This window comes from Rhinopithecus roxellana, chromosome 8, assembly GCF_007565055.1.
Source record: "Rhinopithecus roxellana isolate Shanxi Qingling chromosome 8, ASM756505v1, whole genome shotgun sequence".
NCBI lineage: Eukaryota > Metazoa > Chordata > Mammalia > Primates > Cercopithecidae > Rhinopithecus > Rhinopithecus roxellana.
The window spans coordinates 122,419,709-122,446,826 of record NC_044556.1 but is presented as its reverse complement, the minus strand read 5'-3'; the positions used below and the strand labels follow the sequence as shown (position 1 = coordinate 122,446,826).

The following is a 27,118-nucleotide window of genomic DNA, read 5'->3' as shown; positions in this document are numbered from 1 at the left end:
CTTTCCCAGTACTGATGATTTTCCTTTCTCTCTCTCTCTCTCTCTCTCTCTCTCGAGACAGGGTCTCACTCTGTCATCCAGGCTGGAGTTCAGTAGTGCAATCCTCCCACCTCAGCCTCCTGAGTAGCTGGTGCCACAGGCAGGGACCTCCATGCCCAGCTAAGTTTTAAATTTCTTTTAGAGATGGGGGTCTCTCTATGTTGCCCAGGCTGGTCTTGACCTTCTGGGCTCAAGTGATCTTCCCACTTCAGCCTCCCAAAGTGCTGGGATTATGGGCATGAACCACCACACCTGACCCCACTTCTCATTTTTAAAAGGTTGTTTTAAATCTTTTAACTCTTTCATCTCTTTCAATGTTTCATACGATCCACAGTCTATTTCTATTTTCAAACCTTTTTTTTGGTTAATATCATCACATATATCATTGTCCTCTAATAGTAAGCCTCATCAATTTCCAGAAAGTTGAAGAAGCTTATTATAAAGGGATATATCATGTGCATTCTTCCATCCAGCAAACCTTTACTGAGAACTTTGTATATAGCAGACACAATGCTAAGGGCTGTAATACTGAAACGTTACAGATAGCTCCTCTGAGAAAACGAATCACTTAAAACCTAATCTAGACCGGGCTCAGTGGTTCATGCCTGTAGTCCTAGCACTTTGGGAGGCCGAGATGGGCGGATTGCCTCAGCTCAGGAGTTCGAGACCAGCCCGGGCAACACAGTGAAACCCTGTCTCTACTAAAATCCAAAAAAAAAAAAAAAAAAAAAAAAAAAAAAAACAACCAACTAATCTAAACCTAACATCATTAAATTTCATTTGTCTGAAATTGAAATAATTAAGGCTATCATCCTCATTTTCTTCACTGATTCCTCCACTACTCACTCATTCAACATTTTTTTTTTCAGTTTCCATTTGGGGCCAGATGCTGTTCTAGCTCTGGGTTTGTAGAGCTGAGCAAGGTTTCTATCTTCTAGTGGGGGAAGATGGAAAAAGCAAGTTGATAATTAACTAATAGTTTCAGGCCATTTCAGAAAGTGATAATTGTTCTGACTAAAAGAAGCAAAAGAAGGGATTAAGCATCTTGTGACGTGGGTGGGCGATTATAAATGAGATAATCAATGGGGTCTTTCCTGAGGAGTGGCGTTTAAACAGAAACCTGAGTTATGCAAAAAGATGAGCCACGCAAAGATCTGATAGGATAGTCCTGCCATATAGCCTGAGGAATTGGACTAGATGGTCTCTGGTGTTCCTTCTGGATAGAAGAACTTAGAATTTTACCTTTCCCACCTAGTTCTTGTTTTACAGTAGGTTTCATATTTCCCCTAAATACCTTTACCAGCATCTGCATTTTCAGTTATGGAGCCCAGAATTAGCTTAGGAGCTCTAGGGAGGTTTTGTCAATAATTAAGACTGATGTCTCCGGGCGCTGATACCCATTTCCATAGATGCTGGCATGCTACTTAATAGAAGCTACCACGTAAGAAGGATGAGCCTAAGATGCCAGACACAGAGAAGCTCTGTTCTTTCAGGAAATAGAATTGTCTAAATCAGCATCTTGGTGCCATGGTTAATTTGCTATATAAGCCTTAATTTCTCCATCTGTAACTTTGAAGTGGTCACTATAGACAAAGTATTGCACTTAAAATTTAAACCCAGAGAATACTAGGCAGGGCAACACAGTGAGACCACATCTCTACAAAAAGTAAAAATAAAAGAATTAGCTGGACATGGTGGTGTGCACCTGTAGTCCTAACTACTCGGGAGGCTGAGGCAGGAGGACCACTTGAGCCGAGGAGTTCAAGGCTGCAGTGAGCCATGATTGTGCCACTTCCCTCCAGCCTGGGTGACAGAGTGAGACCCTGTCTCAAAAATAAACATATAAATAAATAAATAAACTCACAGAATAGAGACTATAGTTTAAATCCCTACACTATGAAGTTGACCCGATGGCTATTACCTTTTGGTTGTGTTAGAAATGACTAATTTTGATTAGTGCCAGAGTAAGTGAGCCATCATTTGGGCATTGTGAACCTTGGTTCTGAGGGTTTACTTTTGCTTCTGCCAGTCACTTTGGGACCGCTTCATATTAAATTCTGAGATTGAGGATATTTGGGCCACACTAGCAGTGTGAAGTTAGACCACCAGTGAGAGTACCAGCTTGTAGTTTAAATTCCCAGATGAGATGTTCTTCCCACTCTCTCGACTAAAGCCAAGACTGAGACATGTAAGATTTTTTTTTCTGCCTGTCTCTGTGAGGTGAGTTCATTTCTTATTTACCTTTATATTAAGGGTATAGCTCTTTGGTGTCTCAGCTTTATGTAAGGGTCCCCTATTAAGTTTCTCTTATCACACATTTATTTAAAGTACCTACAGTACTGATTCATCTTTTTCCTGATGGCTTCTTAGATTGGGCAATATATGCTAATTATTGGAAAGCTTATGTGGTATGCCAGAAAAGAATAAGAATCTAACTTGATTGACAGGTATGCCCATTTGGAATCTGAATGTCTGGGGGAGATAGGTGACAGTAGTAGACTTTATATCTTAGGGAACCACATCAAAGGGAGTGGCTCCGAGAGTTTATGAAGTGTAACTATCATTCAATGTGAGTGTGTTCCTGTTCTTTTCCTGAAAGATAGGGCACCCGGGGACCTTGCCCACAATTTGTTTAGTGTTTGTCTCCTCTACTAAATGTAAATTCCATTAAGAACAGGGACTTTGGTTTCCTTCCTCCTCAATGTCTTCGAGTGCCTATAATAGTACCTGGCTCACAGTAGGGGTTTAACAAATATATGTGTAAATGAATGAATGTGTGGCAGGTCCTGGGGCCAGAGCCATGGCCATGACACTACAGGCCTCAGTTTGCAGTGCTGAGAAGGTTCTGTTACCTGGCTCAAAAAAACAATTTGAAGCTCCAGTAGAAGTGGGAGCCAAGTCATGAAGCCAAGTGGGTCAGGAAGGAGGGGAGCCAATGTGTGAGGAGGACTGGAGCAGGCAGAAGGTAGGATCCTGGAGGAGCACCCAAGCTGGAGAGCAGGCTTCCTTTCATTCCTCCTGTAGTCCCTGCAGCCTCTGGTGTGGATATGCTGAGAGCGGGGAGAAAAGCCAGTGTAGAGTGAGCAGAGAGGTTTCAGGTAACACTCATGGGTGCAGTTTTTATAAAAGACTGCCGATGAGATCCTTACACATTAAAAAATGTTTCCCTATTTTTTTTTTTTAAATCTAAAAAACAACTCATAGACAGAAACAAAGCAGTACAGTGCTTAGGTGTCGACAGGCTTGGCTTCAAATAGGTTCCTGTTTCTCTCTCATTAAGCATACCTTTTCTTCAACCATATCTCTCTTTCTTATCACCAAACTGCCTTTTTTTGTTCAACTCATTGCAATCCAGCTTCAGTCCCTAATACTTTAACTATGGCTACCCTAACTTTTTATTTGTGGAATCTGGTGACTTCTTTTTACTCCTTTCATATTTAAATTCTCTATAGTATTTGGCACCATTGATAACTCCTTACTTTGTAAACTTCTTCCTCCCTAGGACAACAACTTTTGGTTTATTCCATTTAATTTGCTGTCTTTTCTTCCCTACCTTGTCCTTTGCTGGTTTTCTCTAGGCCTGCCCACTTGGACCCCTCTCCTCCCACACTACATCATGTCCTTGGGGTAGCTCATTGATATGCATAGCTTTAAATATCATCTTTAAACTGATGACTCCTAGAGATGCATCTGCAGTCCTGATCTCTTTCTATGTGGTCAGACTATCTATACAGCCAGAAACTTTCAATATTACCAACCTTGCCTGGATTATTGCAAAGGCCCGATTTCTTTTTATCTCCTCTCTCCTCTCCTGCCACTCCATTTCCGTTGTTTGTTCTTTCTCAGATCTGTTCTGATCGTGCTTCTAGTTCTCTCCAGCCTATAGAGTAGGTATTGCACAGCCATATAATATCATACTAGTATAATCTACCTTTTTAACCTAATCCCCTGTTTATCTCACACAATGCTTCTATGCTTCTTGCCATGAATACATCATTTTTGACCAGTGCTTTGATTCTCTATATAAGCAATCTCCTCTTCCTGGAATTCTCCCATCCCACAGGTATCTGCTTGGGAAACTCTTATTAAAGACCTAACTAGAAGGTTACCTTCTTCAGGAAACCTTCCCAGATGTGCAGTCAGTGTTAGTTATTACAGTACTTGGGAGGGTTCTCCAAAGCATTTTGCACAAACCTCTGCTATCACACTTTCATATGGTATTGTGATTGTCTGTCTCTCTCTCTCTTTCTGTCTGTCTGTCTCTCTCTCTCTCAAGACTGCGAGTTTCTATGGAAAAGTATTGTGTATAAATCATCTCCGTAAAGTTACCATAAAGCATAGTACCTGGCATACATTAGGAATTAAAATATTGTTAAATGAATGAGAGCATATGTTGGGTTTGGCTGAGGTAGGTTTTCATTAACCATGAACTCCCTTTGAAAGCCAATGTTGCCACATTTCTAATTTATATGTCAATCCTTGATAGAGCACCCTCATTGACTCTTGTGTAATGTTCTACAAATGAAGAGTCAAAAACCTTAGACCAGCATTGGAAGAGAATTTCTAAGCACAGAAAACACCCTAATTAAAAGTCCCCCAAATACAATTTCAGATCCATCAGGCCATATTGCATTTTGCATTAATTATTTATTTTTATTGAGAGCTATGTGCTAAAGTGCTTCACATAATTACTACGTTTACTTCTCACAGCAACCCTGTGAGGTAGGTACTATTGGGGCTCAGAAAACAATATCCTGAAATGAAGGCCTCAGAAGGAGCATTAGAAGTAAATGTTTTTCTCTGACCTTCTGCCGCCCACCTGTCTTGCAGCACCTTTCTCCCCTAAGGATAGCCACAGAAACTAGAATCCTTCTTCTCTATGGTGAGCCATAGAAACCAGAGTCCCCTTTCCCCAAAGACACCCTGGCCCACCCCCAGAAGGAAGGAATGATGGTCAGAGGTGCCAAGAAGAATTCAGACAGGCAGGTCTTGCTGGGTTTCCCCCGTCAGTCTACTAGCATTTGATCACAACCTTTTTGTCCAATCACATTTCTACACAACGCTCCATACTTTTTTGAATCTAAGCATCAAAATGGATAATTTGTCCCATATCTTTGGGTCTTCATCCCAAAGGCTCTTGTGTATACATTTAAAATGAATGAGTATGTCTTTTCCCCAATTAATCTGCCTTTTAAGAGCTTATTTGTCAGTGAACCTCCATAGGGCCAAGAGGTTGGCCCCTGCAGTACCATCTTATCATCTTGATGCTATAGAGGATGAACCCAAGGTCTAGAGAGGCAAGTTACTTGCCCAAGATTGCGCCATCTGTACTGGAACTCAGCCAACATGAGTACAGAGCCCAAACTTGTAGTCACTATGGTTCATCACTCTGCTAGAGAAACTGTCCCTTTGCACTAGATCCAGTGCCAAGTGCTCTTTGAAATTCATTTATGGTCTAAGAAATTCTTTCTGCTCCTCCCCACCTTGAACTAGGGTCAGAGACTCCTCTTAGTGCCTTGTGTATACTTCTATCATAGCACTTCCAAGATTTTGTTGTTGTTATATGTTAACCTACCTCTACTGCTTAGTTAGATCACAAACTTCTCAAGGGCAGAAAATGGTTACATTCACTGTTGTACCCAAAGCACCCAACACAATGCCTGTTGCTTAGTAGGTTTTTCACAATGCTTCTTGCTTAGTAGGTTTTTCAGTGAATGTTTATTGAATAAAATAAATGAAATAGAGATAAACCCTAGGCTAACATATTGCTCTTCCAGCACCAACATCTGCTCCCAGAACTTCTGTTTTCCCCTCTGTTCTCCAAGGATTTCTCAGTATTGAAACCAATATCCTCTTGTGTTTAACATAGAAATTTCACAACTCCATTGAAAAATCACTATGCAAAAGGTAACAATTTTTAGCTAGAGTTCATGTGCACATCCTCCTGGCTAAGAAGATTTTTTTCCATTTTGCTTTCATCATTTTGTATTATAAACATAAATATATACATATATATGTATATATATAGTTTGTTTGTTTGTTTGTTTGTTTTTGAGACGGAGTCTTGCTCTGTCGCCCAGGCTGGAGTGCAGTGGCGCGATCTCGGCTCACTGCAAGCTCCGCCTCCCGGGTTCACACCATTCTCCTGCCTCAGCCTCCTGCGTAGCTGGGACTACAGGCGCCCACCACCACGCCCAACTAATTTTTTGTATTTTTACTAGAGACGGGGTTTCACTGTGTTAGCCAGGATGGTCTCGATCTCCTGACCTCGTGATCCACTCGCCTCGGCCTCCCAAAGTGCTGGGATTACAGGCACGAGCCAAGGCACCCAGACAACACAAATATTGTTTTAAAATACATGTATGTAAAATATTTCAATATTGAATTCAATCTCTAACTGCATTTTTCTCCCCCATAAATCATGATACGGCCCCACTGAGAATCCCTGGGCTTCCTAATTTTGCTCTGGTCAGACTCCCTTCCCCAGACAGAATCTAGCCCCTTGAACTTTGTGTCCAGTGACTGAGCTTTACCACAGCTAAGAAGCGCCTTTGACACTTTCAAGTATTCTCTGACACACACACACACACACACACACACACACCTCTATTTGGTCTCTAATTGCTGACAAAAACCCCAGGACTGACTGGTGCTACACATGTTCACATGTTCAGACTTTCACATGCTCTTGGACCTAGTCTGCCTTCCTACCCACCACCTCCCATCTCCCAAGCCTTGTCTATCCTGGTGGGCAAGTTTCATGCCAGGACTTGGCTCTCTCTGTCTCCTCCTTGCCCTCCCATTCCAAAGACATGACACATTTCCAGTAAACCTGAATGTCTAGCAGGTTGAGAGGGGAGAGGCCTCTGCCTGCAGCAAGTGTGCAGCATTTTCCACTCTGGGGAAACTCCAGAAGATAAGGCTTGGCTTTGTTTGGTTTGTAGCCAGATTTATCCCTCAGAAGGTAGAAGATTTCAATGAGGGAACTGCTACTTCTTACTGAACTCTAACAAGATTGTAGTGATTGGTAGATATAATATCTTAGATATTGTATTGACCAAGGAGTGGGTATTATTCACAATCAGAGGGGCAGAATAGGGAAGTGGTAGGCACTCCAGGTATGTATTCAAAAACACCTAAGTTCAATTCCCAACTTAGTGTAAACCTGAGCCTGTCATTTAAACTTTGTGAGATTCAGTTTTCTCATCCATATTATAGGGATAGTGATGCCTATCTTGTAGGGTTATTGTAAGGATGAAATGTGATCTCTCTAACAGTGTTGAATAGGTAGTGGGGAATCAATTGTGCTCAACTAACCACCCTCTTTAATAGCACACAACGTGGATTGGATAAATATTAGTTTAAAGTCAGCTTTCCAAATATTAAGTGAGAACATGTGTTTGCTTCTATGATCAGAGATTCTAAATAGAAACTTTGCATGCTTATTGCATCAGTCCTTCTAAGAACTGTATTACTGAGATAGATTCATTATAGAACATAGGAAAGACCCATAGATGTCTTTCCCATTGATCAAATAACTTGATCAATGTTATGCCCTTATAAAGTGTCATAATTCTGAGTTTATCCTTGTGATCATGTCAACCCCAAATGATAAGAGTGCTACTTCATGTTTACCAAGATCTCTAATGGGTAGTTACATACAAATTTGTTATTAAAAAGGAAAATTAACATTATTTAATAAATGACCTTTATTTGATAGCAGCATTTGTAATGAACAACATGAAGAGCCATATTATTTAAAGAGGTCTTTGGCTTCTACAGAACAATTTATCTTTGTCTCTTCAAAAGATCAATTGTAATGAAAAACGAAGTCGAGGTGGAGTTCTAGATGAAAGGAGGAAAAATGCAATGTGTCACCCTTGATGTAACTTGGCTTTGAACAAACCTGCTGTAATTGTCATGTTGAGGACAAATGGAAAATTTGAGTATAGACTAAGTGAATATAACAATAATGAATTATTCATATTTTGTTAGGTGAGATAATGGTGTTATGTGTTGAAGGACTGCAAGTTGAACTATATAGAGGCATAATGTCATGATATCTATTTTAAAATGATTCAGCAAAACAATATATAGGTGAAGAAAATGTGGCAAAAATATTGACAGTTGAGGACTCTAGTGGGAGGAGCTATAGGTGTTTTTGTGCTATTATTTCTACTTCTGTGTATATTTGAGTTTTTTTACAATAAAATGTAAAGAAGAGCTCCCTGGGAATCCCTGATCTAAAGAGAGAGTTCTAAATTTATTCTATGGGATCTGGTTCTTGACTCTGTTCCTTTCAACGCTTGTATCAAATACCTAGAAAAAGGAGACCAGATTGTCAAATGTGGGAGGACTAGTCAATGATAGAATCTAGATTCAGAGAGATGGTAACTAGCTGGAATCTAGCTAGAATAAACCCTAATAAGAAATCATATAGGGGCATGGATATAGGTGTTAAAATTTTAGCAACCTGAGGAAAGCTGTCAGAACAGTAATTCTCACTAGAAGGACAAAAAGTCTATAGCTAGTAGCAAGTCAATGTGAAAGACTGAATGTGACTTAGCGCTAGGAAGACTAAAGTCATAATAGTCTGTTTTTCAGGAAGTAGGAAATCCAGAACAAGAGAGGTTAAGATTCTCATAGCCACACTAGGCCAGGGCATTAGTAGAATTTTAGATTCTACTTTCTAGGTGCTATAATTTGAGTGACACTGGGCTGGATCCAGAGAGAATGACTGGGTCCATGTCATACTACCCAAATAACCTGGGATCTTAAGAGAAAAAAAAGATTTTTTTTTTTTTTTTTTTTTTTTTTTGGTAAAATTTCCCCAGGGAATACTTGCATTTGTTAATTAGATAGCACTGTATGAAACATTGTTGCTTTTTTTAAATGGGGAGAACAATGGTACATTTAATGCAAACAGAAAGGAAAAACAAGTGAAAGTGCTTTGAAAAGTTTAAAATGCTACATAAATGTTACTATTTGCCAGTAGAAGCCTCTCAGTGGCAAAACTTCCAAGGACCAGAGATAAAGTTTATTCTTTAAACTGGAAACTTGTCCAAACCTTGTAAGTATTCAAGGACTATGTTGTTTGAGTGTCAGGAAGACAAACAGTTATGTTAATAGCTTATCACCTAGATTAACCCTCTGGCAATTTTTAAAAGATTTTTTTGTTTGTTTCATCTTGTTCTGTTTTTGAGTCAGTGAAACATTCACATGGTTCAAAATTAAAAGAGCAAATATGGGTATACTCTGAAAAATCCTCTTTCTTGGCCAATTTCTGTCCTCCAGCCACACAGTTCCATGCCTTGGAGTCAATTAATGTTAGCAAATGTTTTCCTTGTTGTTTTTATGCACATCTTACTCTTCATGCATTTTTCTCAATGTGAGAATCTAGGAAGAAAAGGCTTCCTGACTCTAGCTGTGTGACATCTCTACAGGATGATCCCCACTACACAGACTGAGTGGAGGACAATCCCAAGAGGTTTAAGAACAAGTTTTCCTTGAGACAGCAGATATCTGCCAGTACCTGATTCCACTATTCTGCATTTCACTGGCCAGACAGTTAAATGTCTTGCCAAAGACTTTGCAAAGAACGAGCAATAACTTCCCATGTGGGTGAATATGGCTATTTCCCCACTCTGACCACTTTCTTGAGATGTTCACACAATTGCCTCTTTGTTCCTGTCTAGAGAGCTGGACGATTGGTGATATGGAGAGCTTTTTTGCTGCAATCACTGAGTGTTCCTGTTTATAGCTCATGCCTATTTGCATACTGACCTGCACATGTGTTCTTCATTTGCGTGCATGTTTGTGTGTATATCTTATTCTACAATTGAAACTATTAGTTCCTCAAAGGCAGAATCCTAATAACTAAACCCTTTATAGCCTTGCTGTCCCAAATTCAGGGATTTTACCTCATTTATTATTTTTTTCCATATTGCTTGGTAAGCTTAGGAATAGACTTTTTTTTTTTCATTTGAAATATCTCTCAAGTGTGTTCTGGGTAGCTCCTGCAGGGATATGGTGTCAGCATGAGATATTGTTCTTGTCCTCATTAAGCTTTACATTTTTCTAGAGAGACAAGAATTAGGTATATTAAACAGGTATAATATTTAATAAAGTGCTACATTAAGATGGTTTTGAGAGGGAGATGGTTGAAACAGAATTGATCATCCCTGTTTTCTCTAAGGGTTAGTTAAATTTTATCCATTTCTAAATTTTCTAATTTCACCTTGACTCTTCAGAATTTAGTTATAGGTTTATTTATAGAAACAAGACCCATGCTACCTCTTCATCTTGAAACTCTTCCATACTCTATTCGGTAATACTTTCTCATCCCTAAGACCTCCCTCAGACTGAGTAACTACACCCAAAATAAGACATTCTAAATAGGGCTTTCCTTTGGAGGACACAAGGCAGTTCTATTAAACTCGTTACACTTAGGCTACTTGAAGTTATGTATTCTTAGACGTGTTCAGAACAATGGGCAGCTCCAATGTGTGCTACCACAAGGCCTGGGAGGTGATGGCTCCTGGCCGGTCTCCCCTGAGCTTTGACAGTTTGGTGAAGGGAAAATACAAGTGACCCTGAACACAGCACATGGCAGTAGAGGCCTGTAGGATTTCCCAAGGTTAAACTGGGAACTAGATATGACAATGAGTTAAATATTTGTTTTTAAAAGCTCCAGCATGGCTTTTCCTAAATACAGCATTTTTCTCTATTCATGGCAATAAAAGAATTTTGTAGATTGATTGGTTTTTTAAAATTCCCTGTTAGGGTGAAGAAAGATGAAATAGTGTATCTGACTCATGTCAGTGGACTTTTATTTTAATAACAGTCCTTGTTTAAAAAAATAAAAAAAAAAAACAGCAAAAGCAGGCTTTTACCTTAAAACAACAACAAAAATCTACCCAAGATTATCCATTTTGCAAAACTTATCTGAAATATATATTACTTTGAACCAGGAGTAACATTATCAGAAGATTTTCATAGTGAAGAAATTATCATGGCCTATTTATGAGAGATCTTTTGGATGATGCTTAAAAACATGCAGCAGGTAAAATAACTGAAACGCTCAAGTTATCACCTCTAAGGGACCAACCCGGTGCCGGGAGGATTGGGCTAAGAGGGATGGCAGAGTCAAAACTTTGACTCCCACAGGAAAAATAGAAGCAAAATTTGGTGTAAGAAGATTTATTTTAAATACTACTACTGGTAGAGAAAAATCACGCAGCATATATGCAAATCTCTTTACAAGTTTAAATTGAAATGATAGTATTGGGTTAGTCCCGTGGAGGGGTATGTCAGAGTTGGACTTCCCAATCTAGAAAATTCTTCCCTCGGTTCTTTTATTCTCAGGATTTTGTTGTAGGAGTAAACTGAAAAGGAAGTTCACCAGCTGGCTAACTATTCAACAAAGCTGCAGATGGAGTACTTCTAGTGTGCTGAGGCCACACTAAGTCCAGGTTTAGACCTCAGATTCTGGGAAATGAGTTCACACTAGCCCAAGCAAATTAACAGTCATTCATATAGAGAAATGAGATTTCAAATGGAACTAGACTTCTTGTGCTAACTGGTCAACCCACTCTATTTGAGAAACCAAATGAAGTTTATAAAGTGTTTGAGTAGACAATCTGATTAAAGGGAGGTAAATGATGCTAAAAAGTATCATCAGACTTTGAAAACCTGCTGTTGACTTTTCTCTAATACCTCTGTCGAGTGACTAGATTAACCAGATTAGTGAGTAAAAACATCCTGGCATCCCTTTCCCTAAAGGGCTAGAGACACAAGGATACATCATGTAAACTGGAAATTCATATAGTCTGGGGACCCCTGGGAGTCTCTGAAGCCATACCAGAGCGTCTGTGAGTTACAGTTCTTTGCATAATAATACTAAGATGTTATTTTTCTTTCTTATTCTTCTACTCAGGAAGCCTCAAGTAGCCTCTGGAAAACTTCCTAAGTACAGTGGAGTTTTCCAGAGGCTACATGACTTGTGATAATGTCATCACTCTGACAGCTGATTGGAAGTGTTTAAAGGTTTCTCCATTTTAATTTCTAATATTATAAATAGTTCTTTAGCGTTTTCAATGCCTCAGAGTGTAAAATTTCCTAAGACCAAAAGTTTAAGAACCGTTGATGTAGATCATCCATTTCTGTCATCATACTACCAAACAACATGATGTTATTATTTTATATTTTACAAGATTTTGGAAATGTCCCAGTACTATGGATGAAGCCATCTTGAAGATATTTAGGAAGTATTCTATCTCACTAGCCACATAATATTCTGATTACCTCAAAAGCTCCAAATAATTGTGAATGGGGCATGTATCCTCTGTAATGCATGGGTACAGTTACACCCAATCTTTTCACTGGATATATTAATCTGCAATAACAACAAAAGAAGGAAACACTGTTACCTGTGATGTGTCTCTCCTTTGACAACTATCTGAAATGGGATCACAATTCAAGGGCACTGTTTTTGGAGTTCTTAAACTCCAGCTGAACTGAAACTGAGAATCATAGCCTACCAGGAATTCAGGACAATCAAGCAAGTTTTTCTGTTTTTGTTTGTCTATTTTTGTGTGTGTGTGTGTGTGTGTGCAAGAAGTGAGGCCAATTTAAGGACAAGGCCATTTGAGATTTTTGAAGTCCATTCTTCAAGTAAAGTCACAGACACTCTGGAAGGGCTTCAGAGACTCCCGGGTGTTCCCAGACTATGTGAATTCCCAGTATCCATGATGTACCCTTGTGTCTCCAGCCCTGTAGGGAAAGGGATGTCAGGATGTTTTTACGTACTTATCTGGTTAATCCAGTCACTCGACAGAGATATCAGAGAAAAGTCAACAGTAGGTTTTCAAAGTCTGATGATACTTCTAGCATTCTTCAAATACAGTCAGACAGAAGTTGGTTCTCACATGTTGATCCAGTTTCCAGTTAGTCAGGATCTTGAGATATGACAAGACCATTGCTTCTTGAAGAACAGAGGTGTTCTTTTTATATATATAACCACCGGCCCCCACCCCGGAAGCTGGACACATGAAACATATGTGCCTATAAATATAATATTTGCTAGCCTAGAGTTTTCTTTTGTTTCCCTCATACTGCAGGTGTACACAGAGATTGGGACAAATCTGGATGCATACATCTTCCAACCAAAGTAATTAAACTACATAATACATGCACTAGGTATGGTTTTTATTAAGCAAGGATTAGCTGAACTTCTAACATATGAGAGGCACTAAAGGAAGTGACGTGAGAAGGGCGAGGCAAGGCACAGTTCCTGTGCTTCTGGGTTGCAATAACAAATGTCTTGCCATTTTCCAGTCATTGCATCACAGTGTCCTCTGTCATCTACCAGAGTTAACCAACAGAGATAAGGCTAGAGGGCAACTTCTCTTTTTCTTCTTTATTCTTTTTATTTTTTTATTATTTATTTTTGTAGACATAGGGGTCTCCCTTTATTGCCCAGGCTGGTCTTAAACTCTTGGTCTCAAGTGATCCTTCTGCCTCAGTCTCCCAAAGCACTGGGACTACAGGCTTGAGCTGCTGTGCCAGGCCCCACATATTTACTCTTTTTTACATTTTTATTATTTTATTTTATTTTATTTTATTTGTTTGAGATGGAGTCTCACTCTGTTGCCCAGGCTGGAGTTCAGTGGTGTGATCTTGGCTCACTGCAACCTCTGTCTTCTGGGTTCAAGCGATTCTCCTGACTCAGCCTCCCGAGTAGCTGGGATTACAGGCACCTGCTACCAGCCACACCCAGCTACTTTTTGTATTTTTAGTAGAGACAGGTTTCCGCCATGTTGACCAGGCTGGTCTTGAACACTTGACTTCAGGTGATCCACTCGCCTTGGCCTCCCAAAGTGCTGGGATTACAGGTGTGAGCTACCGCACCTAGCCTATTCCTTTATTCTTAATAAGGTGAATTCATGAGGGATTTCATGGAGCCATCTCTGGCCACTGTCCTGAGGAAAGAACTGAAATAACTTTCACAGAAAACTTGTGGCTTAAAAACAGGATGTTTTCCACTTTAACATAGAGAGGAATCTTTAACAAAATAAAATGAGAGACAGTTACCATGTTCCATTTTCATCAACAGATCTTTATAATCATGTACATTAAACCATTTTATCTTTAGGAGACATGAGAGAGAAGATAGAGGTAACAGCTAGAATACTAGCAATCTTAGGAAGGCAAAATTAAATCATCTTTTGGAAGAGGAGAGAAAATTGTGAGGAGAAGGTGCCAGTGTCAAAGATTGACTTGGCGAGGTTATTTTCTCTCTGGGAGGTGATGAGCTCCTACTGCTCACTGCCTCATCATCTTGGCTATTGGTTCCTTTCTGGGCAAGGAAGAACGTTGTCTCTCTTTTAGAGTTTTGTAGGCTTCTGTCAGTATTCCGTGGAAGACAGCTGTCCTGGGGCCCAGAATGGGCAGTCTGTAGTGAATGCTTTCTGGATGACCGTACAAGAAGGAAGGAAGGACAAGGACTATTTAGATTATATTCTTAAAGAAACTCAAAATAAGCACAGGCCAACAAAGACTTCTTCAACCTTATAAAACAGATTTAAAATTCACCTAATAATTTGTTTTTCAAATCCACCTTTTATTTTTTCTTAAGAAAACGAAGAAAAGAAAATGGAACAAAAAATTCACCTAATAATTTCTTTTAATAAAATTGCCTTTTCCCCTCACAACATTTAAACTTTTACAAATCTTGTCAATGAGGCCAAAAAGAGTATCCAGAAACAAACCTGAAGTATTAGACGTCATTACCCATTAAATTAAAAATGAAGATAAAACATGTCTGATGTTGTAATACGACTCAAAGAGAAAAGAGGATTCAATTCTCAGGAGACTTTTAAGGTACACATATATAGTTCTATTCTTCAAAAAAATAAAAATAAGAAATAAATATGATCTTACAAAAAGGCTACAGTAGGGAGAGAAAGTACTTGTATTTCAAAAGAAAACTGTATTTTGTGAAATAATTTATTTTGGGGTTCTTTAAAATCCTTACCCTACCTCTTCTTCAAATATGATTTATTAAAAGTTGGTTAATATTCAATTTTTCCAGAAGACAGATTACTTGAATGGGAGTAAACCAGTGTGTGAAATAACACCTTCCCATTGGGAATCACTGAGTGACTAAGAGAATTGGAACTCTGAATTCTCTGGAACAAGATCCAGAGAACAAAGTCCAACTGAATGAGAGATAGAGACATTACAGGATCACAAACCTTGGTTCCAGTTCAGTGTCATCACTGTACTGAAGAGGGAACAGCAGCCTAAGGTCACAGGCACTAATGGACTAAGAACCAGAACCCAGATATCCTTAATCCTAACCCAGTGCTCTTTGTGCCATATCCTACCACTGTGCCAGGTGGTAGGCTCACATCAGGTGGTTAGCATCTATATTAATGTTTATTGAGATTAAGAGTCCATGGGTATCATGGGATTCTGGGATCAGGTCAAAGATTCATGAAGGAATCTCCATCACTTGTAAAGATAAGTTCTTTCTATTTCCTTAGTTGTCATTAATAATTATTGATAATATGTAACGAAAAGCAGAGTCCAGAAAAAAATGCTAGCAATCATTGTGACCAACAGTTGAGTTAGACAGTCGTTGGTGGTAATGTTGTTCACTGGGACGAGTCAGTCACTTGGTATTTGTAGCAATCCACAGGGAACACAGCACAGGTGGAAGCTGGCTTCAGCAATAAGCAGCAAGTATCACAGTATGGACATGTCTAAGCTATATAAACCAGCGGGGCTGGTGCAGTGTCAGCAGTTTTCCTGGGTCAGTCAAAGGTGAAGACTACTTGTACCAAAGGTCTAGCTTTCAGTGGGACAACATGCTATTCTGGTTTTACAGGTGAGAACACAGAGACCAAGCCTATACAGCAAGACTAGGATTCCTACCGAGGTCTCATTGCTTCTAGGCTAGTGCCTTTTCCATGACCTCTAAGAGCACATACAAGAGCAAAGTCAGCTCAGAAGGGTCATGACTATAATAAACAGTAGATCTACCAAGCTTCAGCTCCTAGCAAGTTTTACAACTACTCTCCCTGTAGTTCCACCTCTAAGATCACTGTTCTAGGATGAACTCTATGGATAAGAACCAGGGCCGTGCAAGAACATAACATGCTGTTCCTGAGCACACAAAATCTAGCTCTTAAATTGTTAATTGAAGTATACTCCCAGAGATAATAAATTGATGAAAGGCATCTTGTTACATTGTTCTCTAGGGCCAAAAAATATATTCTTGCTGACGGAAAGGTATACAATGGGGTGTGTGTGTGTGTGTGTGTGTGTGTGTGTGTGTGTGTGTGTGATTCATTCCTTTGCAAGGCAGGTCTGAAAAAATCCAGGTCCAAAGGAAACTCAGAATGAGTGTGTGACTGGCACAGATAACTATGACATCAACTGCACATGCCTATCACCCATGTTCTCTTGGCTTCAAAAGAATGAGGTGGTCATAGACCAGGGAACAGCAGAGTGGGTAGCTTTTGTTGGGTGGGTACTCTTAGCTCCAGGCTCTTGGTTTCACTTTGGCTGAATGAGAGCCATGAGCTAGACCAATATTTTGGGATACATAAGAAGTGATTGATTAGGACTGGAAGACTTTCATCCCACTCGAGTGGATATCCCCAAACCTCAGCTGTAACCTGAGTTTCTCGTCCTCCCTTTTGGCATCTCCTCAAGACACCCCTTCAATCCTCAAATTTCCTTTCTAAATGTCTTTTTAGTTCTGGCCTAGTTCCCCTGCAACCTCCTAAGATAAAAGAGTTTTCCAAAAGTGTAGAGTGAGGAAAGTGATCCTGATTTTCTTTACTGTAGGTATCAAATGAAAGAAAAATTCAAGTGGCTTCAGTTAATATGGGAGCAAATGAGAAAATGGACAGTTACTAAAGTGACAGCCTGTGCTGCAGTAAGCCCTTGAATTATATTACCCCAAATAATGGCTCACTCCATCTTCACCAGCCTAGTGTTGCCTTAACTAAAGCTGAGACTTAGGTCAATGCTGAAGCCTGAAATAGAACTTCTTTCCTTGTTTCTATCAACAGCAAGTGAAGATAAGAATAGCACAGGCAGCTGCTGTGAGAAGGCAGGTATTTTAGGGAGCTGGTGGAGTGAAAGGTTCAGGGCCTTGGTGAGGCCACTCTGAGGGTATAGAGATACAGTTCCCTTCCCATTTTTGTTGATACCATCAGGACTGCCAATAGGGGAACTTTTATTTTGTTTGTACCCCATCTCCCCAGAAGTCTTCAGCCATATGTTGTGGACAGATCCTGGGAAGGAACATGACATGGATAAGGGGAAGTGAGGCCTAAGGAGGGCACAGGTGGTGCTGGAGTGAGAGAAGGGCTGTGAACCAATCCCAGCAGGTCAAAAGACAAAATGTGAAAAAGAAAGGGATAGAAAGTGAGAATTTTCTCAGGAAATTTAGAAATTATTTTAGGGATCAGACTTTTATTCTACGGCATTTTTTTCTAATATGTTTCACACTACAAGTACTCTAAAAGAAAGCAAACCTGTTGGGATGTCATCATGGAAAGGCTCAGGGGTAGTCTGGAATTTGGGTTGATGAAGACTCATCATTCTGATTGGAAGAAATAAGAAAACACATTAGTTAATTGGCTAGGACTCGGTAGAAAGAAATGTGTCTTTATACATTTTTATTTATTTATTTATTTATTTATTTATTTATTTATTTATTTATTATTTTTGAGATGGAGTTTTTGCGCTTGTTGCCCAGGCTGGAGTGCAGTGGTGTGATCTCAGCTCACTGCAACCTCTGCCTCGCGGGTTCAAGCGGTTCTCCTGCCTCAGCCTCCTGAGTAGCTGGGATTACAGGCGCACACCTTCACACCTGGCTAAGTTTTATATTTTCAGTAGAGATGGGGTTTCACCATGTTGGCCAGGCTGGTCTAAAACTCCTGACCTCAGGCAATCTGCCCACCTCAGCCTCCCAAAGTGCTGGGATTACATGTGTGAGCCACCGTGTCCGGCCTCTTTATACATTTTTAAACACATGTGATCTCTTGAATCCAGACCTGTTAACCTGGTGATCAAGCCACTTTCTAGCAATGCAAGATGATTGGTCCAAAGACTGCTAATTCTCAACCTCTTTTTGATTAGCGTTGTTTTCATGGATTTTTGATAAAACCTTCATTTTGAATGTTTTATTCCACCGTCAGAACATATGTGGTCTGAAAATAGGAGGAATAAAGGAAAGAGTTCTCCAATTTCCAGAAAAAAAAGAAAAAAAGCCAGAACTCTTCCAGATCAATAATCTACCCTTAAAGAGTGAAGCTGAGAAAATATTTTGGTTAGAACCTTCCCATTTCACAGAAAATGCCCTAACCACATCCTATTTCTCCTGGTGGCCAAGGCTGTGGAGGTGACCCTTGAGGAAAATGCATATAAGCCAAAACCACTTCTACATTAGTTTAAATTGCTTAATTTCTAAAGACTGACACATTAGTAAACTTTGATGGGCCATCTAAGGCTCTACATTCATTTCATGGTTTCTACTTCCACAAAGATCTTCCAAGATTATTTTTGCTTTGCTACCAAAAATATAGCGAGTTATGCCAGTTTGCTTTAATCAATTGCCACTGAGATTGAGAAAAAGAGAAAGCAAAACCCCTTCTATTATCCATTTTGGGCAAACAGGCAGATGGTATGTTCAGAACTGAATAGTTTAAACTCTGTCTATTCTACAATTCAACAAATATGTATCTATCCTGCCATCTTTTCTCCTTCTCTTCCTTTTTTCCTTCATTCTTTTCATTCCATAAGTATTATAATTCCTGCAATGGCTATAATTAAAGTCACTTTTTAAAAAAACATAATTTCTGTGAAGATAATTGCACTTGCCTACATATGCAGTGATACTTAAAAAGCATGAAAAAAGAGACCAACATCTAGTGCGAGGAACAAATTTGGAAAAGTTCAAGATAGAACCAGGCTCTTGCTTTATAGTCACTCTAGTTAAGTCTCAAACAGAAGTTGTATGTTTTCCTCCATAACACTGAAAAAAAGAATACAATAATCAGTCTCATGATACATCTGGTTGATGTTGACATGATTTTAGGATTGGTTCAATCCTTGATCTTAGTTTTAGAGGGATAAGAGCTATTTGTTTAAAATACAACTAATTAATGTTCTGGGATGTTGCATTTAAATAAAGTACAAAACTTGCAAGATAAGTAAAATGGGACAACAAATTTCAAAAGGTTATTTCACAGAAGGGTGGAATTTTGCTCAGAAATCTCTGATTTTAGATGCTTCAGTTTTCCATTTAAAGTTCATAATGAATATTTATTAGAATTACTTCTATTGTATAAGAGCTCTTTAAAAGTATAGAGTCAGTACAGGTAAATGTTATTATTGATGGAGCTTGTACTGCTCAAATAGCCACTTCCTCCATAACTTTGTCTACCTTGGCCAGGAACTGGCTACATGTTTTCAGTGTATCTGGGTCTATATTTGAGTCTGGAACAAATGGCCCTAAGGTCATAAAGGGAATCAGGACCTGTACCACTGTGCAACATAAGGTTAAAAAAACCTATTTATTTTTCCACATTATTGCTTTCTGTATGAGGAAAAAATTAAAATGGCCATTAGATTACATATAGCTTTTTTGGTTAGTCATGTCAGGGTGAGTGTATGTCTACCTTCCAACCATCTATTGCAATGCAAGTTGACCTGTGTTGATGTCCTATTCAGAATGAGTCCATTTTTGCATGTTGTAATATAGTAAAAACAGAGTCCTTCTTCCCTAATAGTTAAATATAGAAGAAAAAAAATCTTTGAAAAACCAGGCCGGGCGCAGTGACTGACACCTGTAATCACAGCACTTTGGGAAGCCCAGGTGGGTAGATCAACAGAGGTCAGGAGTTTGAGACCATCCTGGCCAACATGGTGAAACCCCATGTCCGCTAAGAAAAAAAAAAATTTGCCAGGCATGGTGGTGGGCATCTGTAATCCCAGCTACTTGGGAAATTGAGGCAGGAGAATTGCTTGAACCTGGGAGGTGGAGGTTGCAGTGAGCCAAGGTTGCGCCACTGCACTGCAGCCTGGGCGACAGAGAGAGACTCCATCTCAAAAAGAAAAAACAAAACAACACAAAACACACAAAAAAACTAATCAGAATTCCAATTGGATTTTATATCTGTTATACTCGATCTTGATAAAGAAAATAAAAAGCTTTAAATAACAACCAAACAAACTGATAAAGAGGAATTTTAGTTACTAAAACATAGCAGAGAACATCTTGGACTAAGGAAAGATTATGTGTAATCTTCCATATCTTGCAGATTAGATATGTCATCTGCATGGAGAATTTGTATTTAGTTCCATCTGAATTATCAAAGAAATTTCCTATTCTATTTCTTATATTGTTCTTGTGAAGGTGGAAAGGAAGATTATACTTTCTGCAAGTATTTGAATATAGTTGTTCAAGCAAAAAGGTGAACTTTCTTTTTTGATCTAATGATTTGGTTTAACCTGAAAAAAAAAAAAAAAAAAAAAAAAAAAAAAAAAAAAACAGTCAAGAAGCCTGTTCCCAAAGCATTCCTTAAACATTCCTCTAACTATGCTTCTCAATCCACTCTCCTGTGTCCTCAGATATAATGAGAATTAAGTCATGTCCTGATTTAAATTGTTGACTTACCTATGACTCATAAAATTCTCAAAGGATACTTTTGGATCATCTGGGATTTTCACTGTTCTTGGTTGTACCTCAAGAAGAAAGTCTCATTTAGAATGCTGCCTATAACTGCATTCTAATTTAAACACATAATATACCACTTTAGTGAATTTGAGTTGTATTTGATATCAAAGTCCTTCATACATTCTTTTGTGATGTGAATGAACCAGAAGATTTCACCCTTCCCTCAAGTCAGCGTCATTGTTCTTCCCTGGATATCAGTTGAAATTAGATATACAGATTTAGTAAATCTTTAAAATCGGTTTGTTTAGATGCCCTCACCCCCAACACACACATGTTCTTGAGGTCTCAGGCTAGCTATCACTTTCTCAGAGACTGCTGACTGCTGGACTACTGTTCGGTAGTCCTCTGCTCTATGTTCTTAGGGCCTCCTGGATCAAAATACTCATAACCTTTTTTTTTTTTTTTTTGAGACGGAGTCTCGCTCTGTCGCCCAAACTGGAGTGCAGTGGCCGGATCTCAGCTCACTGCAAGCTCCGCCTTTCGGGTTCATGCCATTCTCCTGCCTCAGCCTCCTGAGTAGCTGGGACTATAGGCGCCCGCCACCTCGCCCGGCTAGTTTTTTTTATTTTTTAGTAGAGACGGGGTTTCACCGGGTTAGCCAGGATGGTCTCGATCTCCTGACCTTGTGATCCACCCGTCTTGGCCTCCCAAAGTGCTGGGATTACAGGCTTGAGCCACCGCGCCCGGCCGACTCATAACCTTTATATTGTAGTTACTTGTGTAATGTCTGGGTTCCCTAATAGACTTGCAGCTTTATGAGGGCATAGTCCTTGTCTCTATTTTTGTATTTCCAGCTGCTAACACGATGTCTGTTTAAGAAATATTTTTGATCAAATTAGTGAATGAATGAACCCACCTTGAAGCACACTTGAAATTTTAAAGGTGTACTTCATACAGGCCTAAAATCAATGCACAGTTACAGTATTTTTGGTTAAGAAACATCACTTTCTTGAACTTTTCCAAATTTGTTCCCAGCACTAGATGTTGGTTTTCTTTTAAGAATGTTTTCACTAGGAAGCATTTTTCCATTATTTCTCAAAAATTATTGTAGCTATAATAATAAAATGATAATCATGAAGATGTGGGTGCAGGTCACTCTACTAAGTGACTTGTACCAAGTGACTCATGATTTCAGTTTATGACATAACAAAGTTACAATTACAATGTCTTAAGGACCTTTAGAAGTGCTTGAAAATAGAAAAAAAAAAAAAAAAAAACAAAAAACACCAATGCAAAGGCTATACAAATGCCAAGAACATACTATGTTTAATCAGCTTGTTCTCCTAACTCATTAGCTGAAGAAAGGATGGGAGAGAAGAGGAGGTGATCTGGTAACAAGGAGTCTCTGGGCATAGTGGGGGCAGCCAAGGCTTTAGTAAGAACCTGAGGAGAGATTTCTAAACATAAAAGTGGATGAGAATGTGCCAGAGACAGACTGCTTTATTCAAAAATATATCTAAAGTTGACTCTGCTACAAGGGAAGATTCAGGTAACCCTAACTCCTCCTGAATAGCATGATTCCTGTTCTAAATCCCCTAAATCCAGCCAGTGCTGTTGTATGAATGAACTGTGCTACAGGGGCGACATCAGAACAGAGCTGCCTGCCAAAGACAGGATTTTTGTTTCTGAGAAAAAGGGTACTGTGGTAGACTCCTATTCACTCTTGAAACCCCTGAATAGTCTTTTTTCTTCAAGGAAGATTTCCCTGATACTTACTTTCACTGCCCTTTCACTCCCCATCAGATCTATTTCTATTTACTTTGATCACATTCTATTGTCATTATTTATTTATTTGTTGACTCCCTAAAGACAGGTCTTATGTCTTTCTTTTTTTTTTTTTTTTTTCTTTGCAGATTACCTAAGTACCTGGCCCATGGCAGATAATCAATAAATATATGTTGAAATAAACTTAATTTATTTTGAAATACTTTTTAAATATATGCTAGAGAATATCTGTTAGTGTTACAGCTCTTTTAGAATTTGTCTAGCAGGCTTTCCGGTATTTGCTGGAAAGCCCCTTTCACAAAAAAAAAAAAAGAAAAAAAGAAAAAAAAAGAGAATATCTGTTTACAGTATGTCTAGCTTGACCGTCCTACTTTTAAGGGGCTTGAAAGTGTTAATTAGAGAGCAATGCAGATAACAGAAGGACTACAAAATAGGTGCATGAAGGGGAAGATGAGCTGTTTGGAGCAGAGATGTCATAAAACACAGCCTAGATAAAACCAAGGCAAATATCCCTGGTGATTCACAACCATAACTGTCAGTAGGTATTTCTTCTGCACTAAATGATTGAGCTTCTGGCCCAAGGTTACATAGGAATATGAGTAGTTACATAACCAGGTCCTATTTACATTTTTTTGAGGTTCATTCATTTTGTGCTTTTATTTAGTGCTAATTTCTTTTTATTGGTATTTATGATATCATGTATCATAAGTCACCATCTTAATGCACAATTTAGTATTTTTTAGTATATTCAGAAAGTTGTAAAACAATTACCATTATTTACTCCTAGAACATTTCTTAACCCCAAAAAGCAACCACATACCTATTAGCAATTACTTCTTACTCACTCTTCCCCCCAATCTTTGACAACCACTGTCTATTTTCTGTCTCTATGAATTTTCCTATTTTGGACATTTCATATAAATGGAACCAATATAATATGTGATCTTTTGCATCTGGTTTCTTTTACTTAGCAAAATGTTTTCAAGGTTCATCCATGTTATAGCATGTTTTAGTACTTCATTCTTTTTTATGATTAATATTTTATTATATAGATAGACCACATTTTGTTTATTCATTAATCAAGCTATAAGCATTTGGGTTATTTCCACTTTTCAGCTATTAAGATATGACTGCTATGCACATTCTTGTAGAAGTTTGTGGGTGAATATGTTTTTAATTCTCTTGGGTACATGTTTAGGAATGGAATTGCTGGGTCATATGGTAACTCAGTGTCTAAAGTTTTGAGGAATTCCCAAACTGTTTTCCAAAGCAACTGTACTGTTTTACATTCCCATCAGCAATTTATGAGGGTTCTAATTTCTCCACATTCTGGTCAACACTTGTTATTATCCACTGTTTTATTATTAATATTATTATAGCCATCCTAGTGCATGGAAAGTGTATATCATTGTAGTTTTGATTTGCATTTGCTTAATAACAAATAATGTTGAGTATCTTTTCATGTGTTTTTTGGTCATTTGTAGGTCTTCTTTAGAGAGTGTCTATTGAAACTTTTTGCTCACTTTTCAACTAGGGTGTTTGCCTTATTTTTTTTTTTTTATTTTTTTTATTTTATTATACTTTAAGTTCTAGGGTACATGTGCATAACGTGCAGGTTTGTTACATATTTATACTTGTGCCATGTTGGTGTGCTGCACCCATCAACTCGTCAGCACCCATCAATTCATCATTTACATCAGGTATAACTCCCAATGCAATCCCTCCCCCCTCCCCCACTCCCCATGATAGGCCCTGGTGTGTGATGTTCCCCTTCCAGAGTCCAAGTGATCTCATTGTTCAGTTCCCACCTATGAGTGAGAACATGCGGTGTTTGGTTTTCTGTTCTTGTGATAGTTTGCTAAGAATGATGGTTTCCAGCTGCATCCATGTCCCTACAAAGGACGCAAACTCATCCTTTTTTATGGCTGCATAGTGTTTGCCTTTTTATTGTTGAGTTATAAGTGTTCCTTATATATTCCAGATACTAGTCCCCTATCTGATATAATCCTTCATCTGTTGATTTGCAAATATTTGGGTTGTCTTGTCATGCTCTTGATGATGTTCCTTGTAGCACAAACGTTTAAAATTTTGATGAAGACTGATTTATCTATATTCTTTTGTTGTTTGTGCTTTGGGTGTCCTATCTTAGAAACCATTGCCTTATCCAAGGTCATGCAACTTTATACCTATGTTTTCTTCTAAGAGTTTTATGGTTTTAGGTCTTACATTTAGGTCTTTGACCTATTTTGAGTTATTTTTGTACATGGTGTGAGGAAGAGGTAAAAATTCATTCTTTTGCATGTATCTATGCAGCTGCCCCTGTATCACTTACTGAAAATACTATTCTTTCCTCATTGAACTGTCTTGGTGCCTCTGTCAAAAATCAATTGTTTATAAATGTAAGAATTTACTTCTGAACTCTCAATTTTATTCCATTGATCTATTTGTCTATCTTTATGGAAGTACCACACAGTACTTAATTTCTCTTAAGAGCAATGAACAACAGACAGTCCTGACCATAGCTTTGTAGTTAGTTTTAAAATCAAGAAGTATGGGACCTCCAACTTTGTTCTTCTTTTTAAAGATTGTTTGGCTATCCTGGATCTCTTGCATTTTAATATAAATTTTAAGATATGATTGCAAATTTCTATAAAATGGCATCTGGGATTTTGAGGATTACATGAAATATGTAGATCAATTTGGGGGAGTATATCCATCTTTACAATGTTAAGTGTTCCAATCCATAAACACGGGGTTCTTTCTATTTATTTAGGCCTTTTAAATTTTCTTTCCACAATGTTTTATACTTTTCATTGTATAGCTCTTGTGCTTCTCTTGTTAAATTTATTCCAAAATAATTTTTGATGCTATTACAAACGGCATTATTTTCTTCATTTTTGGATTGTTCACTGCTATTAACATAAATTAAGGTTTATATATTGATCTTGTATCCTCAACACTGCTGTACCCATTTCTTAACTCTAATAGTTTTCTATGCATTCCTTAGGACTTTCTCTATATAAGATCATATCATCTGCAAATAGACTAGTTGTACTTCTTTCTTTCTAATGTGGATGGCTTTTATTTCTTTTTCTTGTGTTTCTGGCTAGCGTGTATAGTAAAATGTTGAGTAGAAGTGTCAGGAACAGGCTGACAACAACAGAACAGATTGTTGCCTTGTTTCTAATCTTAGGGGAAAGTATCCAGTCTTTTACCATTAAGCAGGGTGTCAGCTGTTGGTTTTTCAAGCTGCTCTTTATTAGGTTGAGGAAGTTCCCTTCTATTCCTAGGAGTCTTTTATATATTCCCCAGTATTTCTATTCAACTCACTGCTGAGAAAGAAGGGGTGTCACAGTGACTATAGCAGATCTGCAGTCCCTCCCCTTGGGAGGACTTTGAGGTGCTACTGCATAGAGTGAGGCAAGGGTATTTCATGTTTATTTTCTAACTTTCTGTAGTTTCTCACTAGGTTCTGACAGCAGTAGAGAAGAGTCCCTGGGCACTTTTGTGTTTGAAGCCCTTCCTTTTAGAAGCTGCAATAAATGGTAAAATTACAGCATGTGGCTCTACTTCTATCATTCCTGGACAAGGGCAAAGGTCAGAGAAGAGGTCTTGAGAAAGAGGACTGCTGCTGACATCTCAAGTGTGCCAGCTGGCCAAGGCCAGCTTAGGCCTGGGGTGAGTGCATTCTAAATGTGGACACAAGAGATTCCAGGAATAAGACCAGGAGAAATCCCAATTCTAGTTTCCCAGACTCCAGCCAATGCTAATATTTAACACAGTGACCCTAATTATGTAGAAAATGAACATAGATGGCAACATCCAGGTGCAGCTTTGCCAGCAGCTTCAGTTAAATTTCTAAATCCCACATAAAAATTTCACAAAACTGCCACTCTTTCATATCCGACTGACCCGAAGACTTGCCATGAACTCGGTGAAGGAGCTTCTCTTATACCTTCCATTTTTCTTCCATTCCTTTAAAGCACATTTAGCCTACACATTTAGCCCCACCTTTCTCCCGAAGTCAAAGGAGAATTATAGGATATCAGAGTTGAAGAAACCCTTCTTCAGCTCTTACGTCAAACCTAACCATGTTGCTAAATTAAACCTTAACCAAAGCCTCTTCCTTACTCTGATGCTAACAACCATCCCAACGCTAACTCTAATTCTTAAATTAACCCAAGTCCTAACTCCAGCCTAGTCTAGCATCCTTCCTGAATCAGGCCTCTGATTCAGCAACTGTGATAGGTGGCAGAATTTCGTTTTTGTTCCCTCCACATCTCCCTTGCTCTCCTTCTTTCTTTTCCTAATACTCCTTCCTGACCACCATTCTCCACTATGTATTACAAGTATCCAAGGCAGCTGACACCTAGAAAGTACTGTAGACTCTCTCCCCAGTCTTTCTCTTGAGGTGCAAACTAAATTAACAGTAAACCCAAAGACGAGGCTGTTTGTCTTCTGATTGTAATGGTGGAGAAATGAGTGTGTGCATATATGTTGTGTGAGGACTACATTAAGGAGGGATAAGGAGCTCCATAATCCCCTAAGCCTCTGAGAGTCTGTAGTTACTTAGGAGCCCAAGGCGAAGTGGCTCATTGC

The 27,118-nt window shown here is 38.7% G+C and overlaps 1 protein-coding gene and 1 non-coding gene across 2 annotated transcripts in view; one reads left to right on the top strand and one right to left on the bottom strand.

Annotated features, from left to right (window-relative positions):
* Positions 1-14,137: 14,137 nt before the first annotated feature.
* C8H1orf105 (chromosome 8 C1orf105 homolog) overlaps positions 14,138-27,118 on the bottom strand; it is a 49,321-nt gene continuing 36,340 nt past the window's right edge. The window contains exons 5-7 of the mRNA XM_010372600.2: positions 20,735-20,802; positions 17,589-17,656; positions 14,138-14,507 (exon numbers count right to left, since the gene is read on the bottom strand). Of these exons, the coding sequence (XP_010370902.1) occupies positions 14,362-14,507; positions 17,589-17,656; positions 20,735-20,802 (282 nt within the window). The 3' untranslated portion in view covers positions 14,138-14,361. The remainder of the gene's footprint in view (positions 14,508-17,588; positions 17,657-20,734; positions 20,803-27,118) is intronic.
* LOC115899404 lies at positions 22,752-22,813 on the top strand. Its single transcript, XR_004059118.1, has one exon. It is a non-coding gene; the product is annotated as a U7 small nuclear RNA (small nuclear RNA).